The sequence below is a fragment of the Gobio gobio genome (assembly GCF_949357685.1).
Source record: "Gobio gobio genome assembly, chromosome: 4".
NCBI lineage: Eukaryota > Metazoa > Chordata > Actinopteri > Cypriniformes > Gobionidae > Gobio > Gobio gobio.
This window is the reverse complement of record NC_137100.1, coordinates 24,067,959-24,088,362: the sequence shown is the minus strand read 5'-3', so window position 1 is coordinate 24,088,362 and position 20,404 is coordinate 24,067,959. Positions and strand designations below refer to the sequence as shown.

Here is a 20,404-nt window from a genome sequence, read left to right as displayed (position 1 = left end):
CTTAGTGAAACTCAAAGATAGATGAAACTTAAAAGCAGAGTCGGAGAACTGGCTCGGCCAAGAAGTGGTGGTTTATTCCAGATCAGTAAGCATTCACTTTCACATTCTCGAGTAGCATAGAAGCATAAATTTGTAGCCCTAAGTAAGATTTTTGTGGTAGGGTTAGACGTGATAAGTACGTCTCATTTGATAATGAAATTTAAAGGGATCGTTCATACAAAAATGTAAATTCTCTCATCATTCACTCACCCTCATGTCATTATAAGCCCACGAGACTTTCATTTATCTTCCAAACACAAGTAAAGATATTTTTAATGAAACCTGAGGGAAAGTCCAGGTAAGCAAAACTTTTACACTTCTAAAAGTTCATGAAGAACTAAACGTAATCTATGAATCAAGTGGATTACTGTATTTATGTGCTCTATATATGTGTGCGTTAATCAATGTTTACATGTGAGGGAGGAAAAAATTATCATGTCTCTTCAGAAGATGGCGTCTTTATGAACTTTTAGGTTAATGGATAGACATAGATGAATTATTCCTTTGGATGAAAATTCTGTCATCATTTACTCAACCTTAAGATGTTCCAAACTTGTATGAATTTCTTCTGCTGAACACAGAAGATAATTTGAAAAATATGGGGAACTAAACAGTTGATGGACCCCATTGACTTCCATAAAAAATACTATCAATGGGGTCGATCGACTGTAAGGTTATCGACATTCTTCTAAATATATTCTCATACAGAATATATTTTTGGGTGAACCATTCCGTTAAAGCACTACATATACATTTCTGATTTCTATAAAATGTATAATGGTATTCCAAAGACAAAGGCATTTTTGACACAAGATCATTTACTGCAATTAATTTATTGCAAATACTGGAGAAAACTCTAAAATCTTCACAATCACAAAGTTATTTTGGTCCCAAAGTCAACATTCTGAAACTACACAGAAGCAAAGCAAAAGGTTTTAAGTGAAAAAATAGTGTTACTACCAAGTGAAGTTTTGAATTGTTAGCTCTGTGCTGCAAGAATATGCCATGAACCACAGACTACACACACACACACACACCCTATTAACTGCAGTCGATAGCATAAAGACATGGAGCTAAACTCACATAGAGAAATTTAAGGAAAACCACCTCAAGGACTCAGTATTAATGGATTAGCCAGTGTTGAGGAACAGCCAAAGGAGAGTTATAAATTAAAAGTGGAGACTATGATTTAGGTAAGTGATAGTTTAATAAGTTCTAGGAGGGAGCGGTATTCCCACAAACAGTTCACGGTCGTAACATTCATTCGCTTATGAGCCTTCAGAATTAAACATCAACCTGCCAATAATGACGATACGTGGGCTGCAAACACAGTGGTCATGATCAGTAAAATTGTGCATTCAACATGGAAAATACATTTGATTTACAAATGTAAACATGTACATAATTAAGTGGTTCAGATTGTTTCTACGATTTTATCAAACTATTACACTTATTTGAATAGAAATAGAGGGATATTAGCTATTTGCAAAAATATTCACCATTCAGACTGTGGAAACATCAAACTAAGTATGTGATATCTATAAGAAAATATGCAGTCAAGGGCTGTTCACCATTTTCAGCTCTTGATTTAATACACCATTCCAGGTCACAGGAAAATATGTATACATTTTTTTATAAAATCCTCTAAACAGGCACATTTGGTATTTCAAGCTATTCCTGACAAGCTATTCATTCCTATATCTCACGAGGCTCATGCGGGGTCGGAAACACTGGATCTGTTTCCGTGTCACAGAAGCATGACCTTGACACTTCAAACAAACAAAACATTTTTTTTTTTTTTACTTCCATCAACTTCCTTCATGGTCATCCAGCAACTGCTCTGAACCAATGGAAACAGATGAAAACTGGTCCTCGAAATTCAGGAAAGGGGGGTTGTAATCCTTCTCAAGCATTTTCTTCCAGGTTTTAACTGAGAAAAGAACAGATTAAAAGGGTGAATCAGAATGCAGAGCGCAAATAATTCATATACAAAATATGTACACAAATGATTAGCACTTTAAAGCTGCAGTCCGCAAGTTTTTCCTCTGTGTCGCCATCTCTGTTTAAAACCTGCAATTGCAATTATTTGTGGAGTTATCATCTGCAAGTTCCGCGAGTTGTGCATCGGCGCGGCTCCTCAGCGCGGATGAATCTAATGTTTTGAGGAGTGTGTTCGGCTTTGCTGTCAGACACCGCACCGGTGTGGATACTGTACTTCAGAATCACAGATTCTGCGTCTTGGAGTATAACCTAAATAAGAATGTTCACCGGAAAGTGTCATCTGAACAAGAAAGTAACATGTCTGCCATTTTTGGGAACAAAACATTTCAATAAATCGTGCTACCAACGGTGATTAAATCTAATGATTGCTAATATAACATCAAACCGTGCAAATTATTATTATTGTTATACTTGGTTCTCAAATTGTTAATGCTAACAGCATTAGCATTGTGTGACTACGTGTATTTAGTGTTTATTAGCGTTACCTATAGATTTAAATTTCCATACAGTCTAATATTTTGCTGAAGACCATGTGGTCCGCTTTTTTTTCTTTATGTATACAGACATGACGTAATGACGCAAAGACATGCTTAAATTTCCTGCAGAAATCCATCATACCACTCTAATTATAACACCTTATTACAAGTTTACCGTTGTGAATGGGGCTAAGGTAAGGAGATAGTTTTGAATACTGGCTTGTTGTGTACTTGCTCAAATTTATTTTGGATAATTTTTAACCAGAAAAGGTTACTGCAGCTTTAATGATGCTTTCAAAAATTCCTTTCACAAAAACTGATGAATCAATATTTGGCTATTGTGTAAGCATCAGCTTATGACTCTTATGCAAGACTACTTGTAATTATTTGATCAAAAATACAGTAAGAACAGTACAATTGTGAAATATTACAATTTACAACACATTTTTATTGAACTATTTTATAGGGCTGTCAAAAGATTAATCGCGATTAATCGCATCCAAAATAAGTTTGTGTTTACATAATATATATGTGTGTGTACTCTGTTAATTATTATTTATATATAAATACACACACATTCATGTATATATTTAAGAAATATTTGCATGTATATACATTTATATAATCTATAATATATATAAATATAAATGTTTTATTTATATATATATATATATATATATATATATATATATATATATATATATATATATATATAAATGTTTTTTATATATATATATATATATATATATATATATATATATATATATATATATATATATATATATATATATATATATATATATATATATATATATATATGTATATATGTATATATATGTATATATATATATATATATATATATATATATATATATGTATATATATATATATATATATATGTATATATATATATATATATATATGTATGTATATATATATATATATATATATATATATATATATATATATATTAGTGCTGTCAAACGATTAAAATATTTAATCGCGATTAATCGCATTAATGTCATAGTTAACTCACAATTAATCGCACATTTTTATTTATTCTAAATGTCCCTTGATTTCTTTTTGTCCCATTATTTTTTCTTATTTTAATGCATGGGCGTCGGAACCATTGTATGTAGGTGGGACAAGACCCACCCACTTTTTACGATCAATGATATTGGACCCACTCACTTTTATCGTCTCTAACATTCAGCACATGTCTGTTTACCTAACCCTAATCGATAAACACTTATTATTAAACACATATTAGATGCTTTATTTCCACTTTTCTAATATTTTCTTAATTTGTATTGAAAATAAATGCCTTTCCGATTTGATATGTGATGGGAAAACGGAGAAGATTGATTTCGGCGAAAGCCGGACTCGAACCGCGGGTCGATTTGTGTCAAAACTAGATGCCGTGCGTCTTACCCCTACACTACTGTCGCTCTCAATGAAATGGCGATTGATTTACGTAATTTTGTCTTTCCGACCTATACGTTTACCAAGTAAAGCGGTATATTTGTACTTAATGTAATTGGCATCTACTCCAGTAAAAAAATTCTGAGGACCCACCCACATTTTTTTTGCTTCCGACGCCCATGTTTTAATGCTCTTATCAACATAGAAAAGTGGATCGGCTTGCTTTGTACAAATGTTTGTTTTATTGAAAACAACATTGGCATACTTTAGTGTTCGATTTCACACCAACATTCTCACTTGGAGCAAATAATCGCTCACACAATGTAACACTGCCCATCAATAAAAGGGTGAAACAAATACTTTGTTGCACAAACAGCCCCTTCAACAGCCCTTTCTAAGGGATCAAAACAGGGTGATACAAAATAAAATTACAAAGTGCACATGCAAGGTAAACTAGGACTCCGCCTATAGTGCAGTTAAACCAGGGGTCGCCAACTAGCGGACTCCGGTCCGAATCCGGACCGCGAAGCCTTTTGACGTAATGAAACAGTTAACGTTGCAATGCTCAGTTACTACGTTCAGACCCAGACGCGCGGTCAAGCATGCAGTGAAGAAGAGACTGATGGTGCCTTCACACCGGACGCGAATGACGCGACATGCACGCCGCTTAATCCGCGCCGCAGAATGTCTATTTGCGTCTTTGCATTGACTTAAATCACTCGCGCAAAACGCTTCATTCGCGTCTGGTGTGAACGCACCATCAGAGCAGAAAGCAGCGCTCAAGACAAGCACTTTTAGTTGAAGACCCCTGAGTTAAACCATGGCTTAATACGTTTCTCATTTCGGCGTCTCACGCTTGCCATCCACGTCTACTCTTTTAATGGCCCAAACGAGTGCGAGCAGCCGCAGCGTGCCTGATGTTTTGTTTCCGGTCTAGCTACATCCGGAGTGGTGTTGTAGTTTTTCTAACGTTACTAGTTGTTGCAACAGCATGTGAAAAAACGACAAAGTTTGTTAGAACAAAAAGAACGTTAATCTCGCGATAAAAAAATTGACGCCGTTAAAATAGGTTTGCGTTAACATCGTTAATAACGCGTTTAACTGACAGCACTAATATATATATATATATATATATAAATAATATTTTTTTCTTAAATATATACACATGCTTGTGTGTGTATTTATATATAAATAATAATTAACAGAGTACACACACATATATTATGTAAACACAAACTTTTATTTTGGATGCGATTAATCGCGATTAATCTTTTGACAGCCCTAAATTTGTAAACATGTAATTTATTCCTGTGATGGCAAAGCTACATTTTCAGCATCATTACTCCAGTCTTCAGTGTCAAAAATTAATCAAATATGCTGATTTGAGGCTCAAGAACTATTTTCTATTCTTTAAAATGTTGAAAACAGTTGTAGTGCAGGGAGACTTTTTTCCTGATACCATTCCATTTCTTTTAAATAGAAACCTTTTGTAACATTATAAATGCCTTTACTGTCGCGTTTGATAAATGTAATATGTTATTTCTGAAGAGAACTATTAAAGTGACCCTATTGTACTTTTTCCAGATAATGTCTTTCATGCTGTGTGTAATATAGCCATTTATGAACATAAAAGGTCTGCAAAGTTTCAAAAGATCAAAGTGCATGATAAAATGTTAATATCGCCCAAAAGAAAGAACTGATTCTGAAGTGCCTGAAATGAGTCGGCTCTAATCCCAGTCTTATTTTCTGCACAAACCTACATAAGTTTGTAACCAATTTGCATAATGCCTATGGTCTTCATTGGCTGCCCGTGAACAATGTCTACTTTGACCCACTCTCAAACACTGAAGTTGTATCTGAGGCCTGGAAGAGTTTGGTTTGTGTTGTCGTCAATTCAATAAGTTGCTCTTTTTTGCGTCAACTTTCAAAGGACTCGGACTCGAATTGTAAGTAAAAACGATTCAATTGTTACTGTTAGTTTCCCTGTATGGGCGTTTCATTTCTGACACTCGCTGTAAGGAGTAGACCAATCACAACAGAGGCTGACAGACATCACGATGTTGAGCCGGCATTGTGATTTCATATAATATATCGCTTTTATTTCCATTTTTATTCAAAATATTCACAAACTTACTTACCATGTCATCAACTGATATTCAGATTCTCAAATACTTGTAAGTGAGTGTGTTTTGTCATTTAAAAATAAACGTTATAAATGATCATGGTATTGATCTATAACGTGAGATGGGCAGCGCAGTTCAGAGAGTCCTGTCAGCCGTATTTACGGCACGTGAATTCATTAGTTTCTCCTGAAATACGTGAAAATAAGTGGCCGGTGAACTGGCAGAAGAATAGAGTAAACTTTATAGTTATTTGCACTATGTGTATCTGATATGAACACGTTGCCAAATTATATTTTAATGGATTGTTATTGCCGCTTCCATAGACACCAGTGTTTATTTCACAAACTATAAATTGACTTGTTAGAACTTGTGTGTACTTAAAGGTCCCATGGCATGGCATTTTTCTATTATTTTATAATGTTTCCTGAGCTGTACTTATATTGTTAGTATGACTTTTACATCATAAAATGTCATAATTTAGAAATAAAAGGCATTTTTTCTATACTGCTGTTTGCCCTGTGGCTTGAATGCCCTGCTTCAAGAGGCGTGTCTGCTGTGAGACTTCAGTAAAAACACCCACTGTTGTGATTGGCTGACATCTTTGCATTTTATATGAGCGGAGGGGGCGTGGTTTAACGAGGCACGAGCAGGCACGAGTCTGCCAGAGAGACGGATGGACCTGAGTTCACTTCACATCAGTTCTCAGCATGTCTGAACTGTTTTAGTTACAGCATATACTTTAGGTTATTAGTCTATTTCTAGTCGGAGGGACTGTCACTCATGTCAGAAAGTTAGTAACTTTAGTAAATTATGGATCAGCGCTGACTGGAGACGCGAACCGTTTAGAACGATTCAGTCCGATTTGGTGAACTGATTCGGTTCACTTAAAAGAACTGGTTCAAAAGAAAGATCGTTCGCGAACCGGACATCACTAATGTATCAGAGACTGAGCTCAGCGATTGCTAACAAAGTTATTTATAGTAACTACTGAGTTATGAGAGCGCTGTCAGTCAGCGCGAGTTTATTGTGTTTGTATCTGAGAGTTCTGAATAAACACGAGTCCCAGTCACACCGAGTCCTCTTCATCATTATTCTACCAACTTTGTAACACATGCAAAGTACCATTACAGCTGTCGAGATGAACGAGTTAAAAGTAAGTGTTGATAATGGCATTATTTTTAAAATAAAATAAAAGCGTCAGTGACGCGCGTTGAGTACACCGCGCAAACAAAGACACAACAGCAGTAATCGGATGTAATCCAGTTTATTGTGGGGCTAGGCTGGCTAGCCCGAATATGCTCACCCTTACCCCCCTTCTGCTTAATCTCACGCCGCGTTTGGTGCCTCCGCTGTGGGCCAGATGCAGTACTGTGGGTCGGGGATGTTGAAGGCCGAGCTTCGGCGTGTGTGAGGTTTATCTCTGCTGATGTTGAGCAGAAACTCATGACTGTATGCACATTTTAGAACCGATAGACGCGACGAGGACGTACAAAAACACTGACTCACAAGATATAAAACACGAAAACACCGTTCTGTCTGGAGAGAGAGAAGCCGCATTGTGTGCACGAATAATAAATAATTAGCTACACATCAGAAATCACTGATCACAGATCAGAAGGAACTGAAAAAAGACTTCTGTTTTCATTTGTACATCCAAACACTGAGAAACTGCCAGCATTCACTCGTTCACAAGCAATGATCTCTCGACGAGCGTTTGCATGGGCGTGCCAGATTCTCTGGGCGGAGGAAAGGGAGGAAACCGCTCCTGCTTGGACGTCAAACCAGGAGACTTCAGGATTGGCTAGTCTGGCCTGTCATTTTCACAAAGGCAGAGAAAGACAGCCACAACTCGGTTTTACACCGATCAACATTTCTATCCACTTGGGGACAATATTCAGGCTAGGGGAACTCATATTAATGTTGAAAAACCTCATAAAATGAAAATTTCATGCCATGGGACCTTTAAATGTCTGAAACCTAAAATAAAAATTATGTGGTTGAAAACACTGAATAGTTGTGATGTATGACAAGCACTGAGGTTGACACCGTACTACTGTAGACATTGTATTAATGTAGACATCGTCTGATGCCAAATCCACTTGGTAGACATCGCCCAACCCTACTGTCTGACCAATCAGAGCAGAGCAGACTCGCAGAAAGGAGTGGTTTAGAGAGACTGAATCCTTTATCGAACCGTTTCTGACATGAGAAAAGAGGTGATGCTGCAATGTATATTATGAAAAAAATAATGTTTTTTTTGGGGCTATGGATGCATGTAAACCTATTGTAGGAGACCTCCAAAACGAAATTAGGAACCTTTAAACTGGCAAAATAGGGGCACTTTAAATTCTGCTGTGGCCCTACTTAGTAAGAAATGTGTCAATTCCAGATAATTCACATTTTCTGTTCTCATTTTAGTGAACTTTGAGCACACACATTGTGTAAAATTGTCTAATTTCATACATTTTGTGTAGATATTACACTATATCTGTACACATACTGTATCGTCAATCACTTATATAATTTGGTCATTCACGGCTGGCATTCCGATAAACAAAGCAAATAAGTTACACATTTACATATTTAAAAAAGTTATGAGTAGTTTAACAGAGTAGTTAACTAAAAGAATAATGAAACCGCAGTATTGCACAAAAAAAAGTAATAAATTCAAACTATTTTTAGGTTTTTAATAGGGGTGTAACGGTTCGCGTATTCGTACCGAACGGTTCACGGGGTGAGTTCCAAATGGAATCAGTATTCCCTATTTGATCATCCCTATGTGAGCAGGACACGGGAATCAGTATTCCCTATTTGATCATCCCTATGTGAGCAGGACACACGTGTACCATATGTAGCAGTTTGGAATGCACTTGGCAAAGGGAGCGGCGTAATTTCCTCATTATCTTCAGCTGGGATGTTCCCGTGACAATGCAGCGCCAGCATAAATAAATATACAATTCATATTTTTAAGAGTTATATTACTTTTTATATACAGTATTACAAAGCATATTTTTATGAACATTTTAAAATTAAAAATGTTTATTTTTATTTGCAACAGTTAGGCTAAAAAAAAGAAAATGATGCAGATAAAACTGCGACATCTGCTGCAGTGTTGCCAAGTTCATACATGTCCGCAGGTTGAAGCGACCCCAATTGTGTGATATTTAGCACCGGGAATGCGTATTTCAGCAGGAAACCCTGCCAAAAAGACATATATTTTACCCCCCATAAGAGATTTTACCAAAAAAAACCCACTGAAATGAGACTAGGCTTGTTTTGGGCTAGTTTTGAGTAGCGATTGGGCGGGTTTTGTTGTGAATATCTGGCAACCCTGATCTGCTGACGGACACTGTGCTGCGTTGTCACCGGAACATCCCAGCTGAAGATAATGAGGAATTTACGCCGCTCCCTTTGCCAAGTGCATTCCAAACTGCTACATATGGTACACGTGTGTCCTGCTCACATAGGGATGATCAAATAGGGAATACTGATTCCATTTGGAACTCACCCCGTGAACCGTTCGGTACGAATACACGAACCGTTACACCCCTAGTTTTTAATTAGAACGTACTGTACTCTGGCTCTTCGGTTCCAGAAGGTTCTCCCGACGGCTCCACCTCCTGTAGCTCCTCCTGCTGCTCCAGCAATTCTGCCTCCAGACTTGCAATCATCACCTCATAGGCTTTTCTGGCTTCGGCTGATAACTCAATCATTTTGTGATAATGGTCCTGTGGCCATGGGATAATTACATGTACAGGAATCAGCAAAATTCACTGAATAGATACAATAAGTTAAGTATAATGACTTGTTTTACTTTAATGCCACTTAAGATTCTTTATAGGAATCAACATTTACCACAACTACAACCAGAAACTTCTGGTACTCACCTGTGCACCATCATAGTTAAAGATGCCCACCAAGCTGACCGGGACGGCTTTATTAACACAGCGGCCCAATGCCTTTCTCGACAAGGCAAACACAAATGGAACACCTTGATCCCGGCATGTGTCAATGATAGTGTGTAGAGCCTCATCTAAACCTCCTACATTAATACAACAGGCCATCAATCAGCAACAACACACAAGCTGCAACATGAATCGAAATGTGTGTTTGTGCTATAAGTTCATGCTACCTTTGGACTGAATCCGTTCACAGTTGGGCGAGATGATAACACACTTGACCTTCCTGAGTTTGAGGTGTTTCAGAACCTCTCGTAGGCCCATGACCAGCCTGCGCTTCATCCTGGCCTTCATGGGGTCTTTCTGATAAAGACGATCCTGAAACCTCACCAGCTCCTTCAGTAAGATGCTCACACATTCATCTACATCTTTTCTAAGCACTTGGTTGCAGTAGCTGTAGACATAGAAGAAAAATATGTTAACTACAAATTAATAATAATTTCAGGACTCAGACATTCTTTTCATCATGTCTTCAAGTCTTTTTGGGAACAATTTGCATATCTTCGGGAAACAAAACTATAACATTGATTTTCTTACTCTCTGAACTTCCTGCTGTGGATTTTGGGAAGATTGGGATTGGAATTGGGATTCCAGGATTTTAGTGTTGCATTTTCTGACACACTGTCATCCAACTTCTGATCAGATGGCGAACCAGGCTGGTCACACTCCGACTCCTCAGTACCAACAAGTTCAGGGTTCTCCTCTATATCTGATACAGATTGTGAAACAGCATCATTTCACATATTACAAAAACACTAAAACATTTCATATTCTGAGCAACCTCAGTAATTGTCTGCAATGATTCACTTATTATGTGATGATAATATTGCAGTGCTGTGTTTCATACTTGTGTGAAGATTTTGTTCATTGTCAGGCAGGCTTGTTTCCGAGGGATTCTCACTATTACTACTTTCTTTTTCAGCAGCCTCAGTGGCCACTCGGGCCGGGTCTCTCTCCTCCAGCAGGCGGTTCTGTTTCCTCTCCTCTCTTTCCCGAAGAATGACCTCAGTTGTTCAAAATGCAAAACATCTTTTAGTATGCTTATCAAAAATAGAGATTCAAAATTTACAAGAAAATTATTATTTATTTTTTAAAGGGGTCATGAAATGAGAAATCAACTTTCCCTTGAGCTTTTGATATATAAAAGGTCATGGTAATATAAGAATATCCTGTAAGTTTCAGAGCTGAAAACTTCCTTGTTAGTCAAAGAAAAGCTTATATTGACCGCTGGCTCAGCAAACTGAAAAATCTGCGAATGTTCTTCCCTGTGACGTCAGAGTTCAGTAAAAAAAAGTTTTTTATGTGTGATAGTATTGCATTGTTACAGATCGTTTGAAATCTACTGATTATGTTTACGTGTCTAACTAAACATAATTAACGCTAACTTACCACGCGGTCACAGGCTGGAGTATCCTTTGTATTTGAGGTGTTGTTGGTTCATTGTCCTGTGATTCGGGATGAGACTCAAACATGTATGGGCCAGGGCTCACAAAGCCCGATGTCCCGGGGCTATGTGTATTCCAGTCGGGCTACCAAACTGTATCACCGGCCTGCCCGATGGGCTTTAAATAGTGAAATAACATTCCTTTCTTGATGTGCATTGTTCCCTCTCTTAACTTGATATTTGAAGGAAAAATACAAAATCGCGACAAAACTAAAAGTTTTGAACATGCTGATTTGTCTGCAGTAAAGTTTTGCTGATGCACGCACTTGGCCTGTGTTTGTGCGTCTGTGTGTTAGTGATCCACGGTTTGCGGTTATATCCACCGATTGGGCGAGCCAAGTAATAAAAAATAACATTCCAATTAATTGCGGGTGGAAGAGAGATAAATCATTGTGTTTGTTTGATAAAGACATATTGCGAGCCCTGTGGGTGAATCATTCTGGTTGCCGTTTTTCCACGTGTACTAATGGGGGAGCCGAAGCTCATTATAATATGCAAAACTGTTATCCAATAATAGCAGTGGGTGTTTACTTCCAAGTCTTCCATGCAACGCCCATAAAACCTGAGCGTTCCAGGAGCTAGGCTCAAAACCAGGGTAGAAAATAGCCTATTACTTATTCATTATGATGTTTTTGAATGTAAAAACCACGCAAACGTCATTAGTTGACCTCAAACAACAGTATAAAAATTTTGTAAAAGCTAGTTCATGACCCCTTTAAAAGGTGTGTGTAATTTCTGCACTAATAGCAGCACTAAACATAACTGACAATTCTGTTTGATGACACCAGTGCTAAACAAATTACACACTGCATCTTTAAATGGATAGTAGACTCACTCTTTTGAGTGGTGTTGGTTTTTTTGCCTTGGGAACTTCTCGCTGTTTTCCCTTCTTCACTAAGGGACAAGTTGAGTCCAGCGGGTTGTGCGGTGCTTTCTCTTGCTGCCATGACTTTTTCTGGACTGAAGGTTCTTTGTGGACTACAGGTAGAGCTCCTCCAACTAACACACCGGTAATATTATTTGTTATATTAGACGTGCTGACTAACATCATGGTGTCCTACAAATTCTTTAAAGGGTTAGTTCGCCCAAGAATGAAAATGCTGTCATCATTTACTCACCCTCATGTCGTTCCAAACCTGTATGACTTTCATTCATCTTCAAAACACAAATGAAGATATTTTTAATTAAATCTGAGAGATTTCGGTCCCTTCATTTAAAGCCTATTCACCCAAAACTCTGACGCTTCAAAACGTTCATAAAGAGAACGGAAAAGTAATCCATATGAATTTAGCAGTCTTCTGAAGAGACATGATCAATCTATATGAACAGATTTAACTTAAGCTTTTATTCACATTTAAACTTTGATCAGCAAATGAGCATAGAGCAGAGTGCTCAAATTTGGTAAAATGGAAGCTCAAATGTGCTTGCTTGATGCGCAAGAACCAATGAGGTTCATTCTCGCATCTCATTTGAGCTTCCGCAAGAACCAATGAGGTACAGTTGTACAGTTGTGCTTCTGTTTGTTTGCTGGTCAATGGCTGCATCTGAAATCGTATACTTCCCTACTATATAATAGGTGAAAAACAGTATGTGACAAAAGAAGAATGTCCAAATTCACAGAACTCATAAAAGAGTAGGCAAAAAGTACCTGGACGACCTACTACTTCCGTCAAGATTCTGAGTTGTGCATACGATGGGCAATTTAGTATCCCATGAGGATTTGCGAATGGCAGTGAAGAGACGTAACTGACTGGTAGGTCACATGATAATGACAAAATGGCGAATGTAGTACGTCCAGAGTACATTCATACTACACAGACACTCATACTATATAGAACATACTTTTTTTAGCAGTCGTGAAGTAAATACTAGGTCAACATATGTACCTACTCAAGAGACTATGCGATTTCAGACACAGCCAATGTTTATGTGAATAAAAGCATAAATTAAATTATGTGATCGTGTCTCTTCAGAGGACTTAGATTAAACCGCTCGATTCATCTGGATTACTTTTACGTTCTTTTTATGAACCAACAGTGTTTTGAGTGAATAGACTTTCAACGGAGGGACAGAAATCTCTCAGATTTCATTAAAAATATCATAATTTGTCTTTTGAAGAAGAACAAAGGTCTTATGGGTTTGCAACAACATGAGGAAATGAAGACAGAGATAAACATTTTGGTGAACTATCCCTTTAAAGGACAACCCCGGTGAAAAAGGAACCTGGGGTAATTAACACCTGGTTGCCAAGTAGATCGTTCTCTGGGATGCGTTTTCATGAAAATCGAATGTAAAGAGTTTTATCTCTAAAAACAGATTAGCTTATAACGCTAGTATATGGGGCATAGAATAAGTAAAATTAAATCGCTAGTTAATACCACTAACAAAGGCTCAAAATAGCCTCACACTAACACTGTAGTGTAATGAGGGTCCCTACATGCAAGCTGAAGCATTGAGAACTTTGTAAGTGTACAAACAGTTTAATAAGAAGATACTTTATAAAGACAGTACATTACGTGTATACAGACAGGAGCTATCTTGGAAAACAGTCTCGACAAGTCGAGCCACGGTTGAATAATCCGCCATCTCTTTAGTGTGTATCCTTTGGAAGCACTAGTCTCTGTTGCGTTCAGTTTTGTAAAAAATATATTTTTATTTATTTTTTTTTTCTGTTGCGTTCAGTGCTTTCTTCCGGAAACAACGGACCATATGAGATTCCAAGACACAGTTCATCACTTAGCACAGCGTTCGTGGCTCGACTTGTCGAGACTGTTTTCCAAGATGGCTCCTGTCTGTATACACGTAATGTACTGTCTTTATAAAGTATCTTCTTATTAAACTGTTTGTACACTTACAAAGTTCTCAATGCTTCAGCTTGCATGTAGGGACCCTCATTATGCTACCGTGTTAGTGTGAGGCTATTTTGAGCCTTGTTAGTGGTATTAACTAGCGATTTAATTTTACTTATTCTATGCCCCATATACTAGCGTTATAAGCTAATCTGTTTTTAGAGATAAAACTCTTTACATTCGATTTTCATGAAAACGCATCCCAGAGAACGATCTACTCGGTAACCATGTGTTAATTTCCCCAGGTTCATTTTTCACCGGAGTTGTCCTTTAAATGCATTAAACCAACCAGAAAAGCAAAAAAAGTGCATACACTTTTTTTTTTTTTTACCTGAAAGTGTTACTGGTCGTTGATCTTGTTTGGATTTTTGAGACTGTTGCTTCTGCTCAAGAGCCATCAGCATGTTTCCAAGGTCAAGCTGTACAGGAACTTTTGACTTTTTCTGACTAGTCTGATGAAATAAGATGGGATAAGAAGCAATTATAATGCATCTCGTTTTTCAGAAAAATCATTTGGTGATTAATTTTACATTGCATGGTATTGTGAAGTTCAATCAGATTTAACTGTACACCCTTATACATGATGGTTTTGTTTTGATAGGTTTTAAACATTGCACTGGAAACCAACCTGTGTTTTCTTAGTGTCACCAGAGGCAGAAGAGGGTGTAGTGGCTTTGTGTTTTATTTCTGGGTGTAAAGACGATCCCTCTTTTTGTGCTAAAGAATGTCCTTTGAGTTCCTGAATCAATATAATTTCAGATGATACAATAAAAATGTGCATATTTCAGTCTCTGATATTCAAACATATTATATGAACTGCTGGCATTAGGATGTGCTCAGGCCAAAAGAATAAACTCACAAAACGTGACAGGTCTGGAAACTCCTCTTCATCCTACAAAAACAACACTTAGATAATCACCATTATGCTTCTAATGTACGTTAACGATCAATACGAGCAATATTTCAACTATTAAAATGTAAAATTAATATTTAATTTTATTAATAAAAGTGCAATAGTGAATAAGTTTCTAAAACTGATTTATACCAGTTATTTTAGTATTATTTATAAACTATTATAGTACTTTCAGTTTTAATTATATTTCTATATACACTTTCAATTTTATTTTAGCTTTAGTATGTTTTAGTATATAATCTTGAACTTATTTCAGTTAGTTGCCAAGGCAAGGCATATTTTTTTAAAGTTTTATATCTAATATTCCTTTTTTAATTAACCTTTTTTTATATAGTTTTAGTTAACAATAATGACACTGATTTAAACACCAATTTATTTCCAAGTAACAACTTAAACATTACATTTCTAAAGTCTAATTTCAGAAAATATGAGAATATATTATATGACATACATAAACAGTTTTTTTTTTTTTTTTTACCTCAAACTTCGGTGGCTCCTGCTGTATCAGATGTTCCTCTAGTGCCTCCTCTGTGTTCTCCGATACCGTTTTGGATTTCTTCTTTTTCTTCCTCTTCTTCTTCTCCTCGGTTTTCTGCTCTGCTGTCTGAGAGGATAAATCCTCCTAGACACAGAACATTTGTGAAAATTGTGTCTATTTTGTATAGTACATGTTCAAATGCTGATGGACAGTGCGATAGTTTACCTGGGAAGAGGTGTTGGCTTTGGGGCTTTTCTGGATGACTCTGGGAGGCTGAGAGGCAATGTTTGCCCAGGAGTGAGCAGAAGATCCAGTGGGATTGGATACTGCAATACCCTGATCTAAATCAGATTGGATTTGAAAGATTATGATCCATTTCATTCCTTTAATATTGAATTTTAACATCTAATTTAAAGAGATTCACAATCCATTTCCGTAATATGATATAGGCCTATTTCCCAGTGAAATGAAACTGAATATTCAATTTATTTATGTTCCTTGAAATTGTGCAAAATAACAAAAGGGAAGACGTGTATTATTAAAGTTGGCATGAAACAAGTTGCGATGGTGTTTTCTACCATATTGTTACATATATATTTGAGTGGAACGGCTTCTTGAACAAGAAAAAAGAAAATTATTTCGCAAGATTGTTGTTGTTTTCTGTGACCTCAAGCCAGTAAACATGTCATCAGAGAAGAGATGTCGCTGCAAGTGGGAGGGGTCGCTTTGATTAAACATTACAAGGGCACTTGACTTAAAAATAATAATGTGCACAGATAATTTATAATACATACTGCAATATTCCGTAAAAAAATAAATAAGAATGGTCAATTTTGATTATGGAGACTTGATTTTTGAAGCATGTTTGCACATCTTTACCTGCTGTGATAGCTAATGACATGTCACACTTTCCACTGGACGAGACTTGCTGTGCAGACTTGGTTCTTCGTTTTGGTACATTCTAACAGAAAACAACAATTGCCAAGTTTCAGTAAGGTCTCTAATGTCTCCTATGCCAGTCAAGCCAGCATTTATTTTATCAAAAATACAGGGGAAAAAACGTAATATTGCGAAATATTATTACAATTTAAAATAATGTTTTTCTATTTTAATATACTTTAAAATATAATTTATTTCTGTGATTCAAAGCAAAAATTTCAGAATCATTACTCCAGTCTTCAGTGTCACATGATCCTTCAGAAATCATCCTAATATGATGATTTATTATCAATGCTGGAAACAGTTGTGCTGCTTAATAGTTTAACATTATATTTTTCATGTTTTCAGATTTTTCAGAATTCATTGACGAATAAAAAGTTAAAAAGAACAGCATTTATTTAAAATAGAATGTTTTGTAACAATATACACAACCATTCAAAGTTGTTGTTTTGTTTAGTTTTTTTTTTTAATGAATACTTTTATTCAGCAGGGATGTTATAAAAAGTGATAGTGATTTATATTGTTAAAAAATATTTCTATTTTGAATAAATGTTGTTCTTTTTAACCATTTATCCATCAATGAATCCTAAAAAAAAACAATATCACAGGTTTCAAAAATATATTAAGCAGTACAACTGTAATAATAATAATTATTATATATAACTATCAAATCAGCGTATTAGAATGATTTCTGAAGGATCATGTGACACTGACTGGAGTAATGGCTGATGAAAATTCAGCTTTGCATCACAGAAATAAATGATATTTTAAAGTATATTAAAATTGAAAAACATGTTCTGTATTTTTGATCAAATAAATGCAGGCTCTATGAGCATAAGAGTCTTCTTTCAAAAACATTAAAAATAGTAATGTTTCCAAACTTTTGACCGACCTCTGTCTCTGTCTCTGTCTCTGTGTGTGTGTGTGTGTGTGTGTGTGTGTGTGTGTGTGTGTGTGTGTGTGTGTGTGTGTGTGTGTGTGTGTGTGTGTGTGTGTGTGTGTGTGTGTGTGTGTGTTTGTGTGTGATATTTATAAAATTGTCATTATAAAACGGTGGCACCAACAGACATAAATGTAAGCATATCTGTCGACTTCGGTGTTGTGTTGTAAAAAAAATACATTCATTAAATATTGTTTTACTATTTACAGTCTTTTTACAGTTTTTGTTAATAAAAAAGTAAACACATTTTCATAAGTGTTAAGTACATTGTATTGTTTTTCATGGTAAACACTTCAGTGAGGCCGTGAAGGCAGCGCATGTTAGTAAACAGCTTGTGCTTTAACAGAACAATGTGTTCTTTGGCTCAAACCATCATCCATGAAAGTTACCTTACAAATGAGTTCTGGTGAACTCTGACGCTCTGCTGGCATGACTGCACTAGCACACACTGTTGGTTCCTGGTGCAGGGAAGCTGCTGTATGGTTGCTGGGTGTGATATCACCCAATTCTGGGAAATCGGCCAGTTTCATTTCAAATGTGCTACTATATGTAATGGCCGATTTGGCTCTCTCAGCGGGGTTTGGGGTAGGTTTGGTCCCTCTGTAACCTTGAAACAGAAACAAATAGTTTGATTACGATTTAATCAGTAAATTATCATCAAAAGGCTTCTTGAAAGGATTTAGCACCTCTGTCTGTTGATCTCCTGCTGATTCTTTTGTCCTGAGAGGAAGGCTCAGCTCTGTTGTCCTGTGACATCCAGAAGATCGAAAAACTTTTGCACAACAGTATAAAGATGTAAATCATCCAAATGGCCATACTAGAATCATACCTTTCCGGTTTGCTTGTTTGTGCCTTCTTTGAAACCACTGCGTGTTTTGAGATCAGCGCTCTTGTTGGCGTGAAAGCTGCTGTTGTAGCCGTGCATCCTTGGTGCCGCGTCATACTGATTGTCAACTGATCTCTGCCTTTTCTTGAACCAGTCCTCAGGTGACGACTGGCATGTGGTGTTTTTAGATGGAGGTCTGTGTATAATAAAAAAATGAATATCATACTACCAATCAAACCCCATTGACTTCCATAGTAGAGAAAAAAATATGATGGAAGTCAATATGTGCAATCTGGTTACCGACATTCTTCTAAATATCTTCTTCTGTGTTCAAGAAGAGTGAGTAAATGATGGAATCATTTTTGGGTGAACTATTCCTTTAATTTAAGTCTTGTGAAAAGATATGATCGCTTTATATGATGAACAAAACAACAGCAAAAAAACCCCACTTGATTCATATTATGATGCCCTTTTGACCTTTTTTTTTTTAATCTTCTAAGTTTTCACTACCTGGACTACTGATGAACTACACCTGTGGTTACTTTGAAAGGACACCTGTGTGACTGTGAACTTTCAAAAATGGCCCATGCAGCCATCTTGTGACCACGAATTAAGACCTGATTCCCACAAACTCATGGCCATGTTTTAGGTAAATCTTGGTCATGCTGTACAAATTCATTCGTTTTAATTGAGTTCAAGTGTGGCTAGGATTTACCCAAAAACAAAGGGAAAAGTAATTTGTGGCCTCTTAATGTTGCAGAAAGCACTTAATTTGATAGTTTGTTATATTATGCAATGAAATTTCAATTAAATATCAATGATATTTAAGTATCCCAATAGTTTTTAGGCGCACTGAATGTGCTTATTTGGAGAAAGAAAAAAAAATTCTACATAATATGTTAATAAATCATATTTTTTAATGTTGGCCTACTTTGACAGGTAAAGAGAGATGCCACATAATCACTTATATTTACCTTTTTAAATAATCCTCCATTTTGTCTGGCTGTGGAAGGCTATGAATCAAACAACTTAAGAGGATCCAAAACTCCAGCCTTCATTATCTGTGAGCAGAGAGACAGGTTCAAAGAACACATTGGTGATAACACAATATGCACGAGCTGAAATGAAGTTGAATTCATAAAATAACCATAGTGCACAAATCTGCGTTTAAACAAACGATGCTGAATCCATGTGTAAAAGACAAATAATGACGCAGCAAACCGAAGTTAAAGACTAAATACCACTCAGTCAACAGCATTATTTCATAATCCAGTCAATCAAAGTCATATTCAAGGATACGGTTAAAAATGCGGGTTAATATTTGCTACAAACTGACGTTTATTATTTTAACAGGTCATCGGTAAACGTATATAAGGTTTTTGCGTTGCGTTTAAGGTTTTGTGTCGTAATGGAGGTGGACTGGATCGGTTAGCAGTCAGCTGTACTGAAGTAAACATCATGCAAACTTTAATTCAAACTTAGATACGTGAGCTACTACCTTACATGTCTAATAACATGATATAGAGTGTGACGCATGTTTAGCTGACGACAGGTTTCACCAGCCAAATGGGATTTCTAGATAGCTCGTTTAGACATCTGAGCTAGCGTAAACAGTACACACAGTCGTGACGATAAGCTATATGGAAAACCAACAAATAGTAAGATATTTCATACCTTCCGGCCTTTACCAAACTCCATTTTAAAAAGACGTAGTCCGTTCGGCTCGGATGTAAAACTGGTAACGTTAGGCCAAATAATTAAAGATTAAGCTCAAAGTTGACAACATGCTCAGTCGGTGCGGGAACTTTTATTTTGAAGGGTGGTCTGATAATACGACATTACTCAACACACTGGTTGATGTGTGATATTCAGCAGATAAATGAGTTAGACTAGTTTATGTTGTTAGTTTTATCTAACGATAAACATTTTCTCATCCAAAAAGGAAACCTAAGGGGGGCGGGGGGAACCGTCATGGCATGTGCAAATGAATAGAAC

At 36.5% G+C, this 20,404-nt stretch overlaps 1 protein-coding gene across 3 annotated transcripts; it reads right to left on the bottom strand.

Annotated features, from left to right (window-relative positions):
- Positions 1-55: 55 nt before the first annotated feature.
- On the bottom strand, positions 56-20,372 carry LOC307125651 (selenocysteine insertion sequence-binding protein 2-like). Of its 3 annotated transcripts, none has more exons than XM_079815686.1 (18): positions 20,084-20,372; positions 19,384-19,470; positions 18,413-18,605; positions 18,270-18,330; positions 17,973-18,190; positions 16,584-16,665; positions 15,930-16,045; positions 15,705-15,848; positions 15,173-15,205; positions 14,942-15,052; positions 14,645-14,765; positions 12,300-12,463; positions 10,868-11,024; positions 10,558-10,729; positions 10,194-10,414; positions 9,949-10,103; positions 9,633-9,789; positions 56-1,969 (listed from the first exon to the last, which is right to left on the bottom strand). In XM_079815686.1, the coding sequence occupies exons 2-18, from the start codon at positions 19,401-19,403 to the stop codon at positions 1,848-1,850; spliced, it is 2,247 nt and encodes a 748-aa protein (XP_079671812.1). In that variant the 5' UTR covers positions 19,404-19,470; positions 20,084-20,372; the 3' UTR covers positions 56-1,847. The 3 variants fall into 3 exon arrangements, with proteins under 3 accessions (XP_079671812.1, XP_079671814.1, XP_079671813.1); XM_079815688.1 differs by lacking the exon at positions 20,084-20,372 and adding an exon at positions 19,913-20,036; XM_079815687.1 differs by lacking the exon at positions 20,084-20,372 and adding an exon at positions 19,746-19,895.
- Between the last annotated feature and the right edge of the window lie 32 nt (positions 20,373-20,404).